Source organism: Sander vitreus, chromosome 22 (assembly GCF_031162955.1).
Source record: "Sander vitreus isolate 19-12246 chromosome 22, sanVit1, whole genome shotgun sequence".
In the NCBI taxonomy this organism is placed as follows: domain Eukaryota; kingdom Metazoa; phylum Chordata; class Actinopteri; order Perciformes; family Percidae; genus Sander; species Sander vitreus.
In genome coordinates this window covers 17,667,662-17,690,663 of record NC_135876.1, presented here as the reverse complement: position 1 = coordinate 17,690,663, position 23,002 = coordinate 17,667,662, and the positions used below count along the sequence as shown (strand labels likewise).

General features: G+C 40.5%; 1 protein-coding gene across 2 annotated transcripts; it reads left to right on the top strand.

Moving 5' to 3' along the window:
- Window positions 1-17: 17 nt before the first annotated feature.
- LOC144537027 (tyrosine-protein kinase Yes) lies at window positions 18-21,645 on the top strand. Of its 2 annotated transcripts, none has more exons than XM_078280439.1 (12): window positions 18-628; window positions 9,818-10,124; window positions 11,589-11,688; window positions 12,370-12,468; window positions 12,701-12,804; window positions 13,931-14,080; window positions 14,578-14,733; window positions 15,208-15,387; window positions 16,174-16,250; window positions 16,502-16,655; window positions 19,100-19,231; window positions 20,376-21,645. In XM_078280439.1, exons 2-12 carry the CDS (start codon window positions 9,830-9,832, stop codon window positions 20,582-20,584), a joined length of 1,656 nt encoding a protein of 551 aa, XP_078136565.1. In that variant the 5' UTR covers window positions 18-628; window positions 9,818-9,829; the 3' UTR covers window positions 20,585-21,645. The 2 variants fall into 2 exon arrangements, with proteins under 2 accessions (XP_078136565.1, XP_078136564.1); XM_078280438.1 differs by having other exon boundaries at window positions 20-628; window positions 9,821-10,124.
- The last annotated feature ends 1,357 nt before the right edge of the window (window positions 21,646-23,002 follow it).

Below are 23,002 nucleotides of genomic sequence, written 5' to 3'. Positions count from 1 at the left end.
GTGCAGCTGCAGTATCAGCAGCACAGCCAGCAGGGGGGGGTTAGAGATCTGTACTTGTGACTGAAAATGGTACAAATTGAGGACGCTTTTGAGTCCTCCCTTTTTCTCCATGAAACCGTGCTGCATTCCGCCGGTCCGCTCTTCTCTCGTCTCTCACATTATCTGCTCTTTATAATTTATTAATTCTGTCGGTTCTCCTTCGTGTGATCGTCCCGTGTCCCCCCGCTGTTCTCAGGTCAGCTGAACCGGGACGGATCTCTCCAGCTGTGTGTGGCTGCTCCAGTACCGCAGGCAGGGTCGGCCATGTTGTTGTGTGGGGGTTGATGCAAGTTTAGTAGTAGGAAGTACAGGCTACAAAGAGCTGGGACACTCACTTTTTTTTTTTTTATGCTACAGCTGGATTAATCCTCTCTGGTGACAATGACTGTCTCCTCCATCCTCACAGACTGTAACGCTGCTTTGATTTAACTTCAACATTAAATCCGACCACAGGCTCTCTGCTGGATGGATGGAGGCGGTTCGGTCCCGGTTGGAATAACTCGAATTTTGTTTTGTGTCCCGGATCTGATTCAGTAGGGTAAGGGGAAACAAGGAGAAAACACAAGAAGAAGAACGCGGATTTTTGAAGGTAAAATCCCAAATTAAAGTGGTCTTTGTCAGAAGCATTAGATAAGGATGGGCCGAAACGCAGGCTGCTCGCCTGTCAACAAAGGAATGAAACTGTCTTATGATAATACACATATATACCTGTCTGTAGGTTGTAGCATGTGCTGCAATTCTCCCTGCAAACCAAGAGCTATAAATTAATCATGAAATCATTTTTTAAATAGGTAAAACATATCAGTGCATGTGCAGCAAGTCCCAAAGGAATATTACTGCAACCATATATGATAGCAGATACAGTGCATACTTTAAAGTAGGACAAGGTCAGTATGCCACAGATATTTGACACTATAATAACATTTCAATGTGTTAAATAGTTTAATTTATGTATGTTTATATGTGTAGTTATATGGTAGTAAAGCAAATTATTGAAAGTTAAAACTCCAATTTAGAAAATGGTTTAATTGATGTTATCTGTTTGTTTGATTAACTTGTGTACAAAAACGTTCTCAGATCTGTTCTGACCACTGTCGTGAAGATGTTTCCCACTTATTATATTATTTTAAAGTCATGTTGGCTCCGGACACAAGAGGCAAACGTGCCACCTCATAACAAATATTTAACCCAATCTTTGAATCATGCTGAGTCAGATTATTGTTAAATCAGTAGCAGGTTAAGGAGGAGGATGAGAAGGTTCAGGCCCTTTTTGGTGTTGCTGTCAGTCTGAATTCAAACTTCCTGATCAAACAGCTGAGTCACAACAGTTTTCTGTGTCTTCCCAAGTGTGTGCTGTTGCTTTTATTCTTCTTCTACTTTTTCACCTCCACTTTGAGGGCAGGGACTGGGAAATTTTCCTCATTACCCGCACAGTGTGTTACACTCAAATTAAAATGACTGTCACGCTTGAGGTGACTCGAGAACATGTCATGTAAAAGATACAGCTCATCCTGAACTGCTCTGCGCAACAGTGACTTAATCGTTGCTAGTAAGAATCCATATAAGGGCTAGTGAACATGGAGTGAAGGAAGGTAAAGGGGAATGCCGTGATTTCTAAGCTAAAGGTGATTAATAAGTGGCACCATTGACAATGAATGGACATTGACTTTTTTACCCAAATTACTTCTGCATGAGTTTTTGCTCAGGAAGTGTTGAAATTCCTGTTCATATATTTTATAGTCTCATATCTGAAAAGAAAGATTTGAATTCCTGTGCATATCGCTCACCAGTACCAGTGCAAAGTTATATGTTTTATTAAAATGTGACAGCTCAACTCAGGATGTTATGACTCAACAAACAGGGATCCAACTTTTTTTCTCGCGATACAGATTGTTGAAACTCAACTCAAGATATCCGCCAATACTGAGTATCAATCTGGTACCAGCATTGTTTTAATTACACATTTAAAATCAGTGTACCTCGCTGTGTGAAACCTATTGATATAGTCAGAGATGGTTCCCTGCCATCAGAGGGGTCAGAGGCTACAGATGGCCCTGGCTCAAGGCCCGGGGGAGCCCATGCAAAGGTCCATGGTTGACCCTTACATGGGATCAAATACAACAATTTGCATACTGACTTATATCACTAGCAATACAAGTTATATGTACTCTATTTACATGATAAATACATTTATTGTTATCAATAAACACATTTCAACTTGTCATCTGATACCTAGTCTATATCCACAATGTTCCACTTCTGGGATTGGTCCGTTGCTGCTGGAAATTCCACCGGATGTCACTCTTTACGGCCGGACGTCCGTTAACTTCCGCTTTCTTTATGAGGACTATGGTTAACTGCTCCTCAGATCTCTGCAGGGTAAATCCAGACAGCTAGCTAGACTATCTGTCCAATCTGAGTTCTCTGTTGTACGACTGAAACAACCCTTGAACGTACACATGTTCCACCAAAACAAGTTCCTTCCTGAGGCTATTTTGCAGCGCCACCGTTGCTCCTGGGCGCCTAGCGCCGCCCAAGACAATTGTGATTGGTTTAAATAAATGCCAATGAACCAGAGCAAGTTTTTCTCCCATTCCGGAATGCTGTGTGGACTAGCCAGACCCTCATTTACAGCGCTGTGGAGGAAGGTCTGGCAAAAAGAAAAGCAAGGGTACAGAGAGAACAAGAAAATGAAAGGACCAAAGAGGCAATGGCCAAAAAAAAGAATTGTGACCGTGGCAAAGATGAGGAGCTAGTCAGACTCGCTGTAGTGGGGTTTTAAAGCTAGAGTGAAGATACTAGTATCATATAAAACAAGACAACCTAATGCATCCATTGGTTCCAACCATGCATGCCATCTTGTCAGGAAGGAGCTGAATAACACTCTAAACTCAGACTAAATTTTGGCGGGAGGGGAAAAAAGCAGCATTGCCATTTTTCTGAAATGGTGTATGTGAATATTTCTGCATACTGTTAGAGACTCCATCTCTGGCCTCTAAAGGCTAATGGCCAAGAGCGTATTTGAAATTACCGAGGGTGATGGTGGTGGAGTGGATGAGGGGCCCAATTTGGAAAATGTTGTCCTCCTGTCTATAATTCCTAATGGCTGGCCTGCTGATAGTGGAAACACTGACCTTTTAAAATGACATTGACAAAAAAAATCGCTTACGTAATTGCAGATCCCTGAGCCACTTAATAAGGTCAGTATCAAGCTGATCCCAATCCGGTGAATGAGATCGGTGCAGAGTTACTATGCCATTTAATCTGTATGGAGCAGCTGATTATTCAACCCAAATTCAGATTTTTCAGTTTTTCTAGCTTTAGGAAAGAGTGTTGCAGTTAATAGCTTACTGACTAAATGTTCCAGCATTTGAGAAAGGCAGAGCCCAAAAATGTGTGAAAGCTCGCCTCATACTTCTATGTGAAACTTTGATTGAAAAACATGATGTTTTGTGTGCAAACATCTCTAGTCAATATGTGATAGTGGGTCTGGATATATTTCTCCAGAGAAAACAGTTCAGTCACTCTATTAGATGTTGACAGTTCAAACACCTGGCCCTGTTCTGTGCTGACAAATGGATGATTGTAGAGACACTCAGATTCCCAAAATAGCTAACACTTATACCCTAGACTCAGGTGCCAGTATTCAGATATTCACATAAGACCTGTTTATTCTAGAAATGTGTGATGTCTGTTCTCTGGCAGCACACTAACTCACATGAGCACAACAAAAGCTTTCTATGACTTGTGGACTGATTTGTCGAGTTAAGTACATTTAGTAATAATATTAACAACCATTTCAAAGACAGCTTTTTACTTAGGACTGAATTATTGGTTTAAAGACAACAGGAATTAAGCTGCTATATTTCAAAGTAAAACAGACGAGCACTCTCAAGTCTTTCTATACATTTCCAATGTATTTAATAGTTTCTTTTCAAATCGTTGTAAGCCTCAGAAGAGGTTTACTTTGAGCGGGCTTGCAAAAGAACTCTGCAGCCAGTACGGTGTAGATCTAATTTTGAATCACTTGTTTAAGTTTCTGTAGACGCTCTTTTGAGGCTTTACATCCGTAACATCTAGGGATGCACCGAATCCAGGGTTCGGGTTCGGATTTGGCCAAATATTGGCCTTTTTGACGGGGTTCGATTTCGGCCGAACCTTAGAATTTTTTTACACCAACCGAACTCTACGCTTGCACTACGCACGCTACGCTGGTCGACGTAATGACGCCGCCGTTGATTACGGGAAGGTGTTTACGTAGGTGGATCGTTCAATGCAGTAGGCTGTGAGAAAGTGAAAATGGAACTCGTGAGTAGAAAAAGTGTTGTTTGGCAGTACTTTCAGTCAAAAGAAGGCAATTCAAGTCAAGCTACATGTTTAATTTGCAATACCGATTTGTCTCGTGGTGGCGAGGACCCTAAACAACACACAACATCGTCTCTGTATGTATGAATCATCCGAAAGAATACGAGTTGTGCATGAAGGAATCTACAGACAGCAGACAAAATGCAGCAACTTGAGATAGGACAAAGGAAGGACAGTCACAGCTAAAAACTTGTGTTAACCAGACAACCTACTTAGCCTACTTTATGGGATTTTAAATCTAAATGGATAATATTTTGGATATTGATTGGATCTTGAGATAGGGTAAACATTGGCCTTGTCAAAATAGTTTTTCCCACTTGTCTTCCTGGCATAATGTTGCCTATTCTTATTATTCTCATTATATTTTACAGTTAAAATAAAATGAAAAATGCACTCCTGTGGACATTATTTACTTCATTAATGTGTTTATTGTGTTAATGGACTGAGGATCGGAGTAGGATTCGGTTCGGTTCGGTTTCGGGTTCGGCAGAATTTTAACCAGTGGATTCGGTATTTGGCCGAACCCCAAAAATCTGGATTCGGTGCATCCCTAGTAACATCACAACATTTCTCTAGTTGGAACCCTTTGGCATCAGAAGAATGTGGTAGATGGTGGCCAGTAGCGTCTGTTGCAGATCTGAAGCCCAGTAAAGCTCCAGAGACCCTCCCCGTCTGCAGCCGCTAACAGCTGTCCGACGCGATGCTGAGCCAGGGTTTCACTCAGACCGCTGGCTGATGGGTGGAGGAACTCCACCTTCATAACCTTCAGGTCGGCTGCATGCATCCAGCCAAATATCAACCTCATCAGAGTCTAGATTATCTAAACCCCAGGGGAGTGGAGGCTGTAAACAATGTAAGATGCTGAAAGATCTATTTTAGAATCAGTTTTTAGTTTATTTATAATGCATGATGAGAAATGTAGTAAAATACATCTGTTCATTCAGATTGCAAGTTCTGTATGAGATAACACATAGTTTGGGCTACTTTTGTTCAATAATGTTTACTTCACTATAGGGCTGCACGATATGAGGAAAAGATGCGAAATGCGATAACGTTGAATATTGCGATAGCGATATTACTTAATAATAATAAATAAACCGATATTAAAGTGTATTAAGCAGGGCTGTAGTCAAGCCTCCTGGGACCTCCAAGACAAGTCCAACACCAGGACAAGTCGAGACCGAGTCAGGACATGGAGTATTTGTACCAAAGATGAACACAGGAAGGACAAGTTATTCAAGGTTTTTGTATTATTACTTTATAATTTATTTTTCATTCGTCATTTCGTCTGCTGGCATTGCATAGAAGAATACACATCTTTGTTTTTAAGATATTACAGTCAGGTTAGCTGAAGACAGTTTGCACAAAATCTCGGTGCTTTGATGAAGCTGAGTGAAAAGTCAAGCTGACATTGTCCTTGTTTTCTGTGTATCTGTCAGAACGGACTATAATCGCACCACGCCTTTCCAACCAGATAGAGGAGGGAACCTTTGCATGTACATGTTTGTATTTTGTGATTACATGTAAACTCTTCACCTTCCTCTCTCATTGTTTTCTGTGTGGCTCTCTCGTGTTTGCATGTGATGTACTGTTGTAGGTCATGTTATCATCCTGGGGGCAGTGGGATGTTGTCAGCAATAAGAATAAGTTACTATAATTAGCAGCCAGCCAGATTTTCCCTGTGATTTCACGGCTCTGCTGTTCAGGAATGAACTTGTGTTTTAGTGAATAGATTTGGATGTAAAAGTCAGTGAGGTGTGACATTTGAGATCCAGTGTGTCTGCACAGTTTTGGACTTATATTACTTACAAAATGAGGTGTGATCTTTCCTGTGATCTTTCTCAGACACCTTTCATTATGAATTTTTGCTCGTTGTGGCCTTAAATGCCACCCACATTATTTCCTTTTCACCTCATCCAGGGTTGCCGCATTCTGACTTTGGTGTTGCATTCTAAAGTGTGGACAAAGCCCATGGTGTCATTATGTGATGGCTGGCTGGTTTGTCCAACATGGCACTGATTAGAGGGCTAGCTGAGCTGAGTCAGGGGCTCTGAGCAAAGCCGGTTTGCATTATATCATCACAGCAAGAGTCCGTAAGAGCCCTCCAACAGAGATCCCTCTCAGCTCTGAAACACATCTCACTGTTGAAAATATTGAAGGTCAACACAGGCCAAAATGAACATGCCTAAGAATCTAAAGGTGTTAACAGTTTCAACTGGAGAGTTGTTAATAAGGACAGGTGTATGTGTGGGTTTGTTCTTTCTAAAAATCTATGATGACCTCCTTAGTTTTCCCCACATTGAGAGACAAATTATTTCTGTTGCACCACAAGATCAAATTGCTCACCTCATCTCTATAGGCAGTTTCATTATTGCTGTCAATGAGTCCTATCACAGTAGTATCGTCTGCAAATTTCACAATACTATTAGTATATGTGCAGGTGGAGTCTGGGGTTGGCACTGTTTCAGCTCCAGGCCTTGGTGTTCACTCCTTTTTGTTTTCTGTTATTATCCTCTTAGGGTAAATCCCCCATCCTCATAATCCTCCTAGTAGTTCAAGCTGGTAGAGCTGGCACTGTCTGCATGGTTGCCCCCTCCCTCATTCAACCTTCTGTTCCCCCTCTCTGTTTCTCTCCTACACTAGATCAGATTTTTTTTAATTTTTTTTTATGCCCACACAGCCACTAATGGGAATTTTATGAGTTATTCTGTTGCTTTTCACCCTGGATTCGGTGGGAATCATCTTGTTTGGATATTGTGTTTTTATGTGCATAAAAGGCAACGATTTACCATTTTTAAAAGACATTTTTCCAGAAGAATTCATCTTGTTCAGTGTGTAGTGCAATTTTACTTCAGCTCTTGGTAAAGATGGTGGACCATATATCCTATAACTAGGGAGCATGTGTGTATGTATACTACATGGACTGTCTGCTGACCGCTCTTCTCTCCGGTGGGAATTTCTGTATTTGTAACACTGCTTAAAAGTCCAAATCTAAAGAAAAATGTTTATTAGTGTAGAAGTTCATATTAGGGTTACTGCTAACAATAATTTGAAATCATTGATTGATCTTTTTGCTATTTGTTTCTATAAAATTGCTTAAAATAAATGACTTTGACCGAAAGCCAAAGAACTCTGTTTTTAATGATAAAAGACGACAGCTTGTGGCCCCTTGAGGCTGTATTTAGGCACAGTGGCAATTTGAGCTAAGCGCTAACATAGCTATGCTAAATGCTCTTTTTTTAAAGCTAAAGCCAGCAAATCTTTGGAATTTTTACACTGTTTAATGACTTAAAGTATTATGCATAGTATGCATAATTATTAAGCAAGCTTCTAATGTATGTTTTATTTTGACATCTAAGGACTCTTGAATTCTCTTTAAAAGGCTCCATAAGTTCAGCTCAGTATTTATGCATTAATGATAATTTTGGAAGAGGGAATTCGCTTTTATGAAACAATCTCATTTTTGGATGTGCAAACTTTAAAGTGCAAATATTCCTGGGACACTGTCCAGTGTTTTGTGGCATGGTAACTTCACTACTGACCCAACGAGCCAGGCTCTCGTCTGTCTGATGATGAAACACAAGCCCACCATAGTTGACTGAGCCACTGCGTGAAGCCCTCTGCTTTCCATGACACTGGTTTGGTCTCGAGGTTAAAGGAAAGCTTGGCTCTAAAACTAGGTCTTTTTTCCATGCCAACATTCTCAACATATTGGCTCTAGATTTAACATCTGAGATTAGATTTATTAGTCCTTTTGAAGACATTTTTAAAGAAGAAATCTGTTTCATTTTGACACGTCTTCAGTGACTGACCACTCATAAAATGGTTTTATAGAGGACTGCTCAATGCTCAGCACGAGCTGTAACCTGCAATTTAAACAGTTGTACGGTTTTATTTGAGCTAAGTGTTCTGAATCTTTGGAAGGTTTCTGTGGTTTGTCCCCATTTTGTTGATTTCCTTGGCAGTTCAGCTGGAGAACTCAATGAACTCTCGAATGCGCCCCTCCTTCTCTGATGAGGAAAAATCCCTCCCAACTCCCAAAATCAAGACCACTGTTACAAAATCAGTGAAAGGTGTTTCACTGCACCAGCAGATCCTCTTCTGTTTCACCGATGCATGATTGTGACCCTGTAATCTTGTTACTTATGTCACCAACTGTGCCACGAGGCTGTTCAGTAGCACCGTCTTTGTTTAGTCTGCTTTCATGCTCCACATCACCGAAGAAAGCTTCACTTCAATTCTCTATTGTTTTATTGTCTTGTAATGTGTCAGCGCCAATTACCTGAGTCCAACTCCTTGAGCAGCTGTTGTTCTTGGAGAATGAAAACATTCTGATCTCCCCGAGCTTAGACGTCGTTACGAGCGTGTCTGATTGTCTCCACATTTTCCAGGCCTTCACCTCACAAAAGAATGCCTCAGTGTAGCTCAGGCCAAATTACGTTAGGACGAGGAATGAAAACCACGCAGATGGAGATACACCGATGTTTTAAATCTTGTAGCGTGGTCCGGCTGAGGCATGGACAGATTATGAGACGATGGGCCCCAAGGAGCAAGACACCCAGACTGTTTCTGTAACATTTTGCAGGTGACCCATTAGTCTCAGACTCAGAGACACAAAATGAACTCCGTTGTTTGTTGTTGTTTGTAGTCTTTGTTAGTCTCTTTGTAGTTTTTATTGGGTCTCTTTGTGTCCCTTTTGCATCTCTTTGTTGCTTTTAGTCCCTTTGTGGTCGTTTGGATTTGGATTGGATTGGATTTGATTTACTTTCCATCAACAAAGAATAGCTTCATGCTGTTCTGGCCCAAGGACCCCTAAACCCTTGGGCTCCTGGGTCTGTGCATGGTAGGCAGGTTTAGTAATTCCTACGTGGGCTGAGGGCCCCAAAGAGGGCTCTTTGAATCACAACAGGACACTGCACTGATACTGCAAATGGTTCTTATTTTTCTTCATTTCAAGGCAGAATGGTTCTGTCATTATTTAAGTTAACATTAAGTGATGGAACAACAAGGACCTGTGATGGGTCACAACAATATAAAATGATAATCACCTTTTTATCCTTCCGTTTTACAGTTGTCATACTGTACCTCAAAACAAGCATGCACAATTGAATCGACACGTTTGAGTCGCGGGCGGTTCAAAGCGGATTTACCATTTACCCATATGTCCCAGTTACCACATGGCTTATAGTCTTAGTGGGTCGCAACAACAAAATGATTCATGTGAAAATATCAAGTCATTAGATTTTCCTTTCATAATGCATTTTTCTGCGCCTACAGTCCTTGTTTTGCGATCATTAATCCTGCACATCTCTTGGCCCTTCACTTTATTTATGTATTATCAGTGATTAATTGGATGCTGTATTCTTTAATCTGCTGGCATTAAATTGACGGTTTTGTGTTGTGTCTGTCCAAGCAGGGCGAGACAATGGGTTGCATTAAGAGCAAAGAAGACAAAGGCCCTACGATGAAGTATCGGCCAGAGAATTCAACAGTGTCGGACCCCAACTCCACCATAACCACACCTCACATAGGTCACTACGGACCGGATCCCACCCAGCTGCAGCAGAACCAACCTCCCTCCTCCTCCTCAGGCTCTGGGGCTGCAAACTTCAACCACACTCTCACGCCGTTTGGTGGCTCGTCTGCCATGACTCCCTTTGGAGGGGCGTCATCCTCCTTCTCCGGTCCTGTGTCCAACTCGTTTTCTGGAGCTGTCTCAAGTGAGTAGTGTTTGATTGTAAGATGGCATTATAATACTGATAATGGTCTTAATGGAGAGCATTGCCCTCTTAATATCATACTTCTATATCATAAAGGACCATACCACTATTAAATCGTTAACACCATCTTTTTTTTAATATGGTATTTAATTCAAGTTGTAGAGTCTTTACTTACTGTAGATGTGTAATCCATCATGTTTTTCATCATTTTCAGTCATGAAAATTCTAGAGATGGGCACAAAATGAACTGATTGACTTTGGTGATCCCTTGACATTTTTGGTTTTTAGTGAAATATCTCGACAACTTTTGGATGGATTGCTACTAATATCCATGGTGCCCAGGCGATGAATCCTAATGACTTTAGTGATTCCCTGACTTTTCCTCTAGCGCCACCATGAGATTGACATTTTTGCTTTTGAGTGAAATGTCTTGACAACTATTGGATGGTTTGCCATGCAATTTAAAACACACATTCGTGTCCTCCTTAGAATTCATTTTGATAATTTTGGTGATCCCTTACCTTTTCATCTAGCACCATGACTTAGTTCATGACCAAACAGCTGCAAAAATGATATAACTTACTTTATGTTTAGTGCTAATTAGAAAATGTTGGCATGCTAGCATGCTAAATTAAACTCTTAATTGTTGACAGTAACTAATCTGTACTTACAAATGCATGGTTACACTTCCACGAGGACAAACATGTCAAAAGTAAATAGAGACATAATGATAACTGTGATACAAGTATAAACACAGTATGCTGAGGAGAATGGTCAGCAGTAATGTGAAGTATGCATGATTTGTATTACAGTAAATGGGCTAAAACATGCAAACATACTTACTACTGAGCTTAACGTAGTCAGTATGCTGATCCGACACGTCGGTGTCACAGCTAATGCCCCAGCCATTGTTATTTTAAATAGCTTTTCCTTGTTAGATTTAACACCGGTCCTGTTATCATGTGTGATCACCCTTAATGTGTCCGAGCAGTTTACAGCGATCCTAAGAGCAAAGAGATGAGATTGAACCCTCCTGTTTAGGTGGGATTTAGGTTGTAATCCTCTTCCATGTTGGATTATCTGCCCTCAGAGGGGGTGGGTGGCACTGTCATGGTATTTGCTTTCTGCAGGAGATAATGGAATTACTGTTGACAGAGCATTGTTGTCGGTGGTGGGTATATGAATGTCATCTGGCTGGGGGTGTGACGGTACAGTAGTGTTTTACAGGATGCTAGCATGGGAGAATTAAGAATTTGAAGCCAAAAAAAAATCAATACAGTATGAGCTCTCAGACCTTGGTAAGACATATCTATCTATTGGCCTACCTTAATTTGAAACAGTCTCACACAAAAACAAACCTGCTGTTCTTGCTACAGCATCATAATGTCCTGTTATGTGTTCACAGTACTCACTTTCACAAGCTCCCTATTCATTACATGTGGGTCTGTTTTTTTGTGTTTTTAGGTGGTGTTACGTTCTTTGTGGCTTTGTATGACTATGAAGCCAGAACATCTGACGATCTTTCATTTAAAAAAGGAGACCGATTCCAGATCATTAACAATACGTAAGCATCTTCCCAGTTTCCCTCTCAATTTATGGGGGCTTTAATTTAGATGTGTTTCCAGTAATTAAGAAATGCCTCTCAATCAGTATTCCGTATACTGCACCTGTTCTTTGTATATGTGTATTCATTAATGAGTTTGATTACCACTTGTTTCCTGGCTTTCTGCTCAGTGCTGTGGATCTTTTAATTGATTCTTGTTGTGGCAGAAATTTCACCTGAGGTTATAGCATTTTAATGTAAAGGAGATTAGTCTCATTCATTCCCCATTGTGACAAGGTTTTTTTATTTTATTTTTTATTTATTTATTTTTTTTTATTTGAGATAATACAAGAAACCACAAGTGATACAAGACATAAACAGTCACATAAAGTAAAAAAATAAATACCTACCTTACATTTTAAAGACGATCAGACAATCAGGAAGTTGAAATGACTGCAGAACAAATTACTTAAAAAGCTATGTCCATTTTTAAATATTTCCATAAGCCACTATGTCGGCTAAAGTGAGCATTATTTTATACAAAGCCAAGGCTTACATTATTAACCATGAACCAATTATATTAACCAATTTTCATCAGTATCAATCATAGCAGGATATGCCTATAAGGCCTTGGTTGACAGTTAAATTAACGTCTCTCAGAAAAATCATAATCATCTCTCCTGTGTCATTGTCCTACTGCAGAGAAGGAGACTGGTGGGAGGCTCGCTCCATCAACACGGGGAGGAATGGCTACATCCCGAGCAATTATGTGGCCCCTGCTGACTCCATCCAGGCTGAAGAGTAAGCCCTTGTTATAACCTCATTACTCCATCTTCGGCGACTGCTCCAGGAGAATAAAAACACTAGCATGATCCCATCTCATGTGGCTTGCAACACAATCCCAATACTAACAGCTTCACAACCCGGATGAAGCTTCATCATGTGATTTTCAACAGTCACACTCAGCTTTCTCATTCACCCCTTAAATTGTGAGTTTGGCAGCTTTTCTTATGTAAATGCTTTCTCTTGACAGGTGGTATTTTGGTAAGATGGGACGCAAAGATGCTGAGAGGTTGCTGCTGAATCCAGGAAACCATCGAGGAACTTTCCTGGTGCGAGAAAGTGAAACTACTAAAGGTGAGGATTGCTTCTTTATGAAGTGTAGTAGTAGCTAAATGATGCTAGCCTACTAGAAGATGGAGCTCTTTAAGGCTTTGATGGACACAAAACTCTCCCGGTCTAATCATCAGTACATAAGATGAGCAACTGCATCAGAAACTGTCCAAAGGTTAAAACTCCCAATGTGCATTTTGTTATGAAGCATCCAATCAGAGAGCTCAAAAACTGTGTTGCTACAGATTATGCTTGATAGGAACCTGGTAATACATTCAACACTTTAAATCAGTTCACTTTCAGATTCTGGGTCAGTGATGAATTTTTCAACTATGGTGCTGTGTTTTCTTCTCTCCAAAAGGCAAAAACAAAGCCCCTCTTGACTGGCTTCTTCTCCACAGCAACGTCAGCTGATGATCACGGGTGTCTTAGTATTTAGAGCACAAGACAGATACGCAATCAAACTTTATTTATGTAGCACTTTTCAAGATGGAAGCATTCCAGGTTGAAGAAAAGTGGAAAGAGGGAGATAAAAAAAACAAAAAAAATAAACATGACAGTGTATAACAAGAGTCTACAGCCATACTAGCAGCTCTGTGAAGCTATACTAAATGCTATTGTCAGCATGCTAATATGCTGATGTTTTGCAGGTGTGATGCATATTTTCTAGTGTGACAAACAAACAAGCAGAATTAAGTGTACTTAAAACCTGTACTTTTAGCTCCCAATATATTTGATTTAACAGAGCAATGTTTCAATCTAACTCTATCGTTATCAATTGTCAGTGCCTGACAAATAAATTAGATTTATTGGGAGCTATCAGTGCAGTGTGCTGATCTTTTGTCTGACCTCTGCTTTCAGTTTGTTTCTTGATCCAGCACCTGTACAGCTGATACAGATTTGTGTGTTCTACAGAGTATTTAAAGCCGTAAGCCATAAGCCATACCAAACTGATGGAGAAAAATCACTTTCTTAGAAACAAAGGAGTTTCTGTGTTTCTATGTTGAGGAGAAAACATCATTACAAGATAACTGGGAATTTACAGTAGTAAACAAAAATACTCATGGAACCAGCATTTCATCTTTTATAGGCACCGCACACTGACACTTTTGTTTTGATGGATGAAGAACATTTCCCTCGTCTCCTCTAGGGGCTTATTCTCTCTCCATACGAGACTGGGATGAAACCAAAGGAGACAATGTGAAACACTACAAGATCCGCAAGCTTGACAGTGGGGGCTACTACATCACTACCCGGGCACAGTTTGACACTTTACAGAAGCTTGTCAAACACTACACAGGTATTTTGTATGCAATGCTTCCTGCTTACTCTATTTTTCTGTCTCGTATCATTTAGTATTCATCACAGTCTTTCATCACACGTGGAAATTACTCTCAGTCACACCTGCTGCTTTTTGCCACCATGCAGTTTTCTGTGCCAGCTACGATAGGCCCCCCCGAGATGAATAGTCTTTTATTTTAATAACAATTGATAGAGCAGTTAGCATTTTCAGCCTTGTCTTCAGCCTGAGGAGAGTCGAGGTTAAATCTTTGTGATCCCACTTCATTTCAGTCCAACTCTGGAGAGGGTTTTGGTTTGTTAAAAAAAAAAATCATCTCATTTATATTTCATCACAGTTAGTATAAGAGCATGAATTCATCCACATCAAATAGAATGGATTGATGCATGAAACAGCCTTTAAAAGCCTGTATCCTGCTGGTTCAGAGACTTGTGTGTGCCTGTGACACTGCTGGGTGTAATGTAGTGTTTTGATCTCTGCGTGTCCTTTCATCACAGAGCATGCCGACGGGCTTTGCCACAGGCTGACCACAGTTTGCCCCACAGTCAAGCCTCAGACTCAGGGGCTTGCTAAAGATGCCTGGGAGATCCCCCGGGAATCCTTGCGACTGGAGCTCAAACTCGGCCAGGGCTGCTTTGGAGAGGTCTGGATGGGTAAGAGCAAGACAGACGATGCGTGCTGGAACATGTTCAGAAAAATGCTTTGTTTGTTTAGTATTCAGTCGTAATTATCTAGTTGGGGAAACACAAAATCGACCCAGATTGATGTAGGAAATGCAAACATGCGCATAAATCAAACACCCCAATGTCTATATTTTTGTGTCTATTTTTGTCCAAACTGGGAAACTATCCACTTCCTGCAGTTGCTTCCGCCGTTTGTTGTATTCTCTTTATCCCCAGGAGTCGTCTCACTCAGCTCAAGCCAAACTTATTTGTAGCCTTTTGAACCGTGGGCTTGTATCCGCTCATCCCAGGCATATTTCTGCGAGGAGTGCATGCATGACAGCACTTGTCTAAGCAATTCCAAGACCTAATTAATGATATTGTCTTGCGCCCAGCCCATTAACAACACTGATTACCCCTATGGCCTGTGGGTGTTTCTCTCCCTCTCTATCTTTGTCTCTGCAGGCACGTGGAACGGCACCACTAAGGTGGCCATAAAGACGCTGAAGCCGGGCACCATGTCGCCTGAGGCCTTCCTCCAAGAGGCTCAGATCATGAAGAAGCTCAGGCACGACAAACTGGTGCCTCTTTATGCTGTGGTGTCTGAAGAACCCATTTATATCGTCACAGAGTACATGGCCAAAGGTACACACAGATACCTGAAATGTACCTGAAAACCTTTTAAAAGCTCCAGACTGGCATATTTTATTAGCAATTAAACTGTATTTCTGAGAACTCTCGACTCTGGAGAATAACAAGACTCAGCTGTTTCCTGTTACGTGACACCGATGAGATCCATTTTTAAAGAAAAGCAAAGCATCTTAGCCTGTGATCACGCTGCCTTGGTTTATCAGGCAATGCACTGATGTCAGATATGTGCAATTTTCCTTAAAGGGAAAATGTAAATTTTATGGATGATTTAATTAATGTGCTGCACAGATTGAAAGTCCTTGAAAGTTCCTTGTGGTTCCCTGAGGCCTGATACTGGGATGTTTAATTGAAAACTGCAGTAGTTTTGTGGGAGGTAGCTTCAGCTGCAATGCAGTTTTTTTAAAAGGCTTTTACGAGTAATTAGATGTATGTGTGTAAATGTTAACTCTATGCATCTGTGTGTGCATCCGTGTCTAAATGCCTTCAGTTTGTTGATCTACTGTGTGTTGTCATCTCATAGATTAACTGCTGTTGTAGTTTCCACAGTTCTTCTCTTCATGCAGAAAATACTTTAAATCTCATACCAATTTACAGTCAAGCTTATTTTGATAGTTTAATTTCCTACCTAGGTATAGTGAGTATGAAGGGTTTAATTAAACTGTTTAACATTTCATATAGCAGCACATTGGTATGCAGTTGGTATCACGGCCCTTTTATTGATCCTACAGTATATCATGTCGGTCTTGCATTTACGACTTTTCACTGTTGCTGCCTTTATAGGAAGCTTGCTCGACTTCATCAAAGAGGGTGACGGAAAATTCCTGAAGCTTCCCTTGTTGGTAGACATGGCTGCACAGGTAAGACAAACCACAAAGTGGTTCTTGAGTGCAGTATTTGTCAGTGAATGTTAAGTTTAGCTTTTTTTTATTTTAAGCCTCGGTTTAAAAAAAAAAAAAAAAAAAAAAAAAATCAGCCTCAGGCAAACATGTCTTTGATTATTTGCCTCCTCTTCATGCCTGACAGAGGGCTTGATGTTCTGAGTCTGAGGAGCTAAAAATGATTTACCGAAGCAGCCGTCATGAGGTTCTGTCAAATGTTTTGTTTTCAGATCGCTGACGGCATGGCCTTCATCGAGAGGATGAACTACATCCACAGGGACCTGCGCGCCGCAAACATTCTCGTGGCCGACAACCTGGTGTGCAAGATCGCAGACTTTGGTCTGGCCAGGTTGATAGAGGACAATGAGTACACAGCGAGGCAAGGTGAGTACATAAAACACACACAGAGACTGTCTAAATCACAGGTGAATGAGGTGTCAGGATACATAGGTCACCTCACAGCAAGGACGACTCCCTGTTGTCTCCTATCATGGCGAATTAGGATAATAGTGGAAACCAGATGCTGCTGTTCCCTCTGATTAGTTGCACTTTTACACGCTGGGATAATTCATCTCACTGCAATGTTCTGCTCCTTAAAGGGCTGGTTCACCCATATTACTACCTGTAGTGGTATCTAGCTGTGGATCATTTTGGTTTTAGTTGCCCAAGTTCCCTCTCTGATATTTCTGCCTCCAACCTGATACAGTGGAAATCTCCTGCCGTCACTATACCCAGCTTAGTGTTGTGCCAGGTGTAGTGACGGCAGGAAAGCTCCACTGTTGTCCCGCCCTAACAGGTGCAACAAAGCTAACAGGTTGATGTCAATCATTCACAGTCTATAGACGCACACATAATCCACAGAAAACACCTGAGTGGGCGTTCAGAGTCCCCACAGGAAGTACAACAGAGTAACTAATCTATTAAACATACATGTGGAGTCAACAAGAGTAGGAGAACAAAGATTAAAATACATAATAATACAATGCAACACATAGCCCAACAGGAATCAACAGTTACTCAGACTAGTGTTGCACATTAGCTTTATTTGGCTAGTATTTAGAGACTAACGTGGTTAGCAAATACAAAGCAGCTGTAAAAAGAACACCTACAGATAATACTTCAACACAGGCGCCTGGAGAGTACATCAAATATGCCTGTCAGTATTTCCTCAATGTATTTTTCTTCAATGTTAGCTTAACTGCTAAAGAGCTGTGGCAGCAGTGGTTGCTAGTAGCGACAGGATATTTAACTGAAACTAACTGCTGCTGGCAAAGGAGGAGATGAATGGGATTTTGTATGGAATTTTACAATACATAGCTGTAGAAACCTCAGAGAAATACTCTGAGCCAGAAATCTCCACTTCAGTAGCACTGCAGTACTGACAAACCTTCCAGTTTCATTCCTATCTATATTCTGAAGCTTTCTGCAGAGGGGTTTGTTCATTAATCATTCATAGCCAGATTTATATAAACACTTTTTTCTAAAAACACAGCAACAAATTCATTGTATGGCTGGTGACAGTATTTCTTTTTTACGGAGTGATAAAATGATCTATCTAAAATTTCCTTTGACTCTAATATATCTCTCTCTATAACATGAAACAAGAATTTTGAGCCTGGCTTTATTATTATCTAATGAAATATACACTAATGTGCACACATTTCCAGAACAGAACTGTGAACACTGACATTTCTCTTCTGGAAATGTTTGCACATTAGTGTATATTTAACTAGATAATAGCTCATTTGCATATTTAAACATACAATTATACAATTTCAAAAAACTTGTAATACAAAGTGTTTTGTCTGAATGGACACAATAAACTGGGGAAGTTTCATGGTTATATATTTTAGTTAAAAAGAATGAGGTGCCCGCACTCTGCCAATTCTCCCATGTGTTTTTGCCCTGCACCTCACCGGTGGGGATGTGCACACTACCACTACTGCTCTATGTGATATATTTTAGTTAACCCTTTTAACCTATTCACCTGTAGGGTCTTGCCTTAAATAATGACAAAGAAAATAATGTCATGCTTGGGCATGCAGAAAGCATGTTTTAATTTGGGTGAACCGATCCTTTACACATAAGAGCCTGAATAATGTCCTTACTACTCATTCTTATTCCTTAAACCCTTTTCTCTGAGGAGCATTTACAAGCCTGCATGAACCTTAAATTGCTCATATTATGCTTTTTGGCTTTTTCCCCCCCCTTTCCTTTATTGTGTTATATCTTTTTGGGCATGTTATAGGTTTACAAAGTGAAAAAGCCCAAAGTCCACCCCAAAGGGACTTACCATCTCCAACAGAAAACACTGTTCACAAACTGCTCCAAACAGCTCTATTGTAGTCCAGCCTTTACTTCCGTGACTAATGTGTGTCACTTTGTAACACACGTTATAATGCTTGCCTAGCTGCTAGAGTGGCACGCCCTCATACTCTGCTTCTGACTGGCTAGTAGTCCTTACCTAGGTACTGTGCATGTGCGACTCCCAACAAAGATGGTACAGAAGTGAGATGCCTCACTCTGTAGCCAAAACAGAGAGCTCAACACACAGGGTGAAAAGAGGAGCTGCAGCAATGTGCAGTACAACAAAAATATGGTGTTTTTTGAAAATTCATCCATGTAAACCTATTCTGATATAACCTCTAAATACAATTATGAACCTGAAAATGAGCATAATATGAGCACTTTAATAACAAAAAAATGATGTCTTAATGATGTAATTGCCATCACTATGGCCATTGTGATTCACTGGAAGTAAAGCCAGACATGAAGGAATACACCCTCTAGTGGAATCACCTCACCCATCTCCGCCTAATCCCATACAGGAGCCAAATTCCCAATTAAATGGACGGCCCCAGAGGCTGCCCTGTACGGCCGCTTCACCATCAAATCAGACGTCTGGTCCTTTGGGATCTTACTCACCGAGCTGGTCACCAAAGGCAGAGTGCCCTACCCAGGTAAATGACAGTGACACAGAGACACACACACACACACACACACACACACACACACACTCACCGCCGGAGGGATGGTGATTAACGGCCGGAGTTATCAGCTTTCAGTCTGTCAGTAGACGTCAAGCTGGTGTGCTTCTTAATGTCTGAGGATGAAGTGAAGCCGTCTGACATTGTCTGCGCTGGTTGTTTATGCCTCTGCAGGGGGAACACACACACACACACACACACACACACTTAGATGAGACCATCTGGTGGAGGACGATCAGGAGATTGAACACCACTCTTGTTTATAACCATCTGCCAGGCTGACACTGCCCTGGGGAGCAGTGCCTTCAGTGTTCTGCACCACCTTCACACAGCTCCACTTTCTACCAGACGTAGCACTGAAACAATTAATACATTAGTCCACTGACGGAAAATTAATTTAAAAAAAACTATTCTGATAATTGATTTAAGGAATAGTAAGTAATAGATATTTTGGGAAATATACATACAGTATTTGCTTAGTGCAAGTTAGAGGACACGATTAATACACTCTCGTGTCTGTACGCTAAATAGGAAGCTACAGCTAGCAGCCCATTAACTCAAGTTTTAGGCGGACTTTCTGGAGTCATGAGGTTGCCAGGCAACAAGCAGGGACTTCAGTTTTTGTACGGATTTAACAAACAAGATATAACATGATAATTAGTGAGCTTCAGAGATGCTGGTAGGTAGATTTTGTTACCTTGAGACAGTGCCAGACTAGCTGCTTCCCCGTTTCCAGTCTTTATGCTAAGCTAAGCCAACTGTCTACGGGTCTCCTGTTGCTTCAAATTTATTGAACAGATATGGGAGTGGCATCCATCTTCTTATCTAACTCTTGGCAAGAAAGCAAACAAGCATATGTCCCAAAATGTCAATCTATTTTATTTATTTTTACTATTTATGTAATTTATCAAGAAAAAAAAGTCACTAATTTGCTTATTTGAACCTCTTTTCTCTGCTGTTTATCTGATCCAAGAATTTATGACGAGCATTTTTCACATTTCTTTTTACATTTTATATACTAAAAAATTAATTGTTGGAAAAAGAATCTCCAGAAACCTAAGCCTAAAAAGCAATTAAAAGCTCTGACAGCCTTTTCTGCCTCCTGTCTCCTCCTCAGGCATGGTGAACCGCGAGGTACTGGAGCAGGTGGAGCGAGGCTACCGCATGCCCTGCCCCCAGGGGTGCCCCGAGTCCCTGCACGAGATGATGAAGCTCTGCTGGAAGAAGGACCCGGACGAGAGGCCCACTTTCGAGTACCTCCAGTCCTTCCTGGAGGACTATTTCACTGCCACAGAGCCACAGTACCAACCTGGAGAGAACCTATAGCCTGCCTGGCCTCTGCTACATATCCCTACGCCTGGGAGCACACTACGTAGCTTGACATCGTCATAAGCTCTTATTCGACTCCGTAAAAAGTCGGCTGGAGGCTAACCAGTTGCATAAACCACTACTTACTCTACCCATTCTTGATTTTTTATTTTTGCTTTCAGTGTCTGCCATCATTTCATTTTACTTTCATATTTTTTTGTTTTCATTCATGGTACTACAGCCCAAGCTGTGTGAAATGATTTGATTTTTTTAATGTGTATTTTATCACCATGTACAATAATGACTGTGGTAGAAAGAAACAAATGCATTTCAGTTATATTTTAAATACACTACATGTTGAATTCGTTCTCATGAACACAGTATATTGCTGTAAAAATAAGCTGTGATAATGCCTCCCAATAGAAAAACCTATTGTTGAGAATGGCAGTCCAACTGTTGGGCTTTAGGCTTTTATGTGGTTTAATAGGGAGCTTTCACACTCTATTTGTCTCCAAATTATATTCTTTTGTGATAAATTGGTAAATTATGCATCAAAACAATGAATAATTAACAGAGATAATATATTAAACTAATAGGGAAAAGCTCTCAGGGGACTGATGATCATCACCACAGTCCATTTCAGTGATTATTTAAAAGTAAATTCCACACAGCTTAACTTTAGTTACATTTCCTCAGCTACAGTGCAATGTCTTATACTTGTTACAAATGGGTGACTAGAGTGAGACTGTGACATGGTCTTTTATGCCTTTTGTAATATTTAACAATACATTTTGTTTGTCTTTTTATATTTTCTTCTATGTTCCTTTGTTATCACAAGACTATATCATATCATATTTTATTCATATCACATGGACATGGTTTTATAGCTTCATTTGAAGACTTGAAGACCCAACTGTCCATGATCATCCAAAATCTCTGCTAGGACTTTTTATAACAAGGCCATAACGTTTTCTGTCCCGCCATGCCGGGGTTGTATAATCTCACTGCAAATCACTACAAAGACATGCTTACATAAAAACTGTTTATTCACGGTGTCAGTGAGTTACATAGTGATGAACCTCATGGACTTGTGGCTTATTGCTAAGCCAGAATGACACTTAACGGATACTCTTTCTAAAAGTGGAAATTATGAACAAAGCCACCAAATAATTTGGAAAAACAACATGTTATCTTCTACATGTTATCTAATGTGACTACCTGAAGCACTTGGGACTCTTTCATGTTCATGTATCTAAGGTGGCTCTACAGAAACTATTTGTATAGCAATGATGACAGTTTTTTTTTACAGTGATTTTATCTTTGCATTTTTGCTCCTATATGGGCTCATTGGGACAGTATTATGATGGGAATGATGGGAACACTAATTGATGACTGGGCTTGTAATACAGGGCTTTGTATATTATAAAATCATCATTTTATAAGATTATTAATAAATTGGACAAGATTGAAAAATATATTTGGGAGGGAGAAAGTGGGTGAAGACTCATCTGAGGAATTTGTACAATAAAGACCTGATTTTAAGTCCAGTGGTCTTTTTATAAATGAAATGTTTTGATTTGTTTTGTAGGCCTAATGTTTAAACCAATGACAGGCTGATGTGGGTGGGATCAACTTCGACAGGTTACTTTTGAAGCATAAGCTACTCTTAAAGCATAACGCTCACCAAAATGCAACCTAGGGTCTTTGTGTGAATGTACCCGAGTCAAACTGTCGTTTAAAAGCATATTTAGGACGGAAGCGTCACTTTTAAGATTTACCGTATTCTCGTTTTTCGGTCAAATGGCCTTTTGAATGGGAGTCCTAGGGGCACTTTTATGCTAGCCTCAAAATAGCTATTTATAAAACACTAAGAAGGCTCGACACAACATGAAACTTTGCTCGAAGTATCGCCAGGGGCTCTACACATAAACGAAAGCGTTGAGAACATTGTTTGTGTACACAGAGTTTACTAAAAAGAGGTTTTGAGCAACCTATGTGAGCAACTCACTGTAGCTGTTGTTCTTCTGGTCGCCGTCTTATCGAGCCAGTCAAAAATAGTCGAGAGAGGAGAGTAAAGATGGAAAGCTCCAAAAGCTTAGTTCCATATAAATGCACGGATAATTCGTTGTTTTGTCGTTAGTGAGACACAATATTGACCTTGTAGTTGAAAAAGGAGCCTCATATAAGAATGACATTTCCTCCTATGGAGTCCGTTCATTCGTATTCGGAGATCGCCTATTTTGAACTGGGAAAATGGCGGATAGCGTAAACAACAACTGCTAACGTGAGTTGCTCAAAACCTTTTTTAGTAAACTCTGGGTACACAAACAATGTTCTCAATGCTTGCGTTTATGTGTAGAGCCCCTGGGGCGATACTTCGATCAAAGTTTCATGTTGTGTCGAGCCTTCTTAGTGTTTTAAAAAATAGCTATTTTG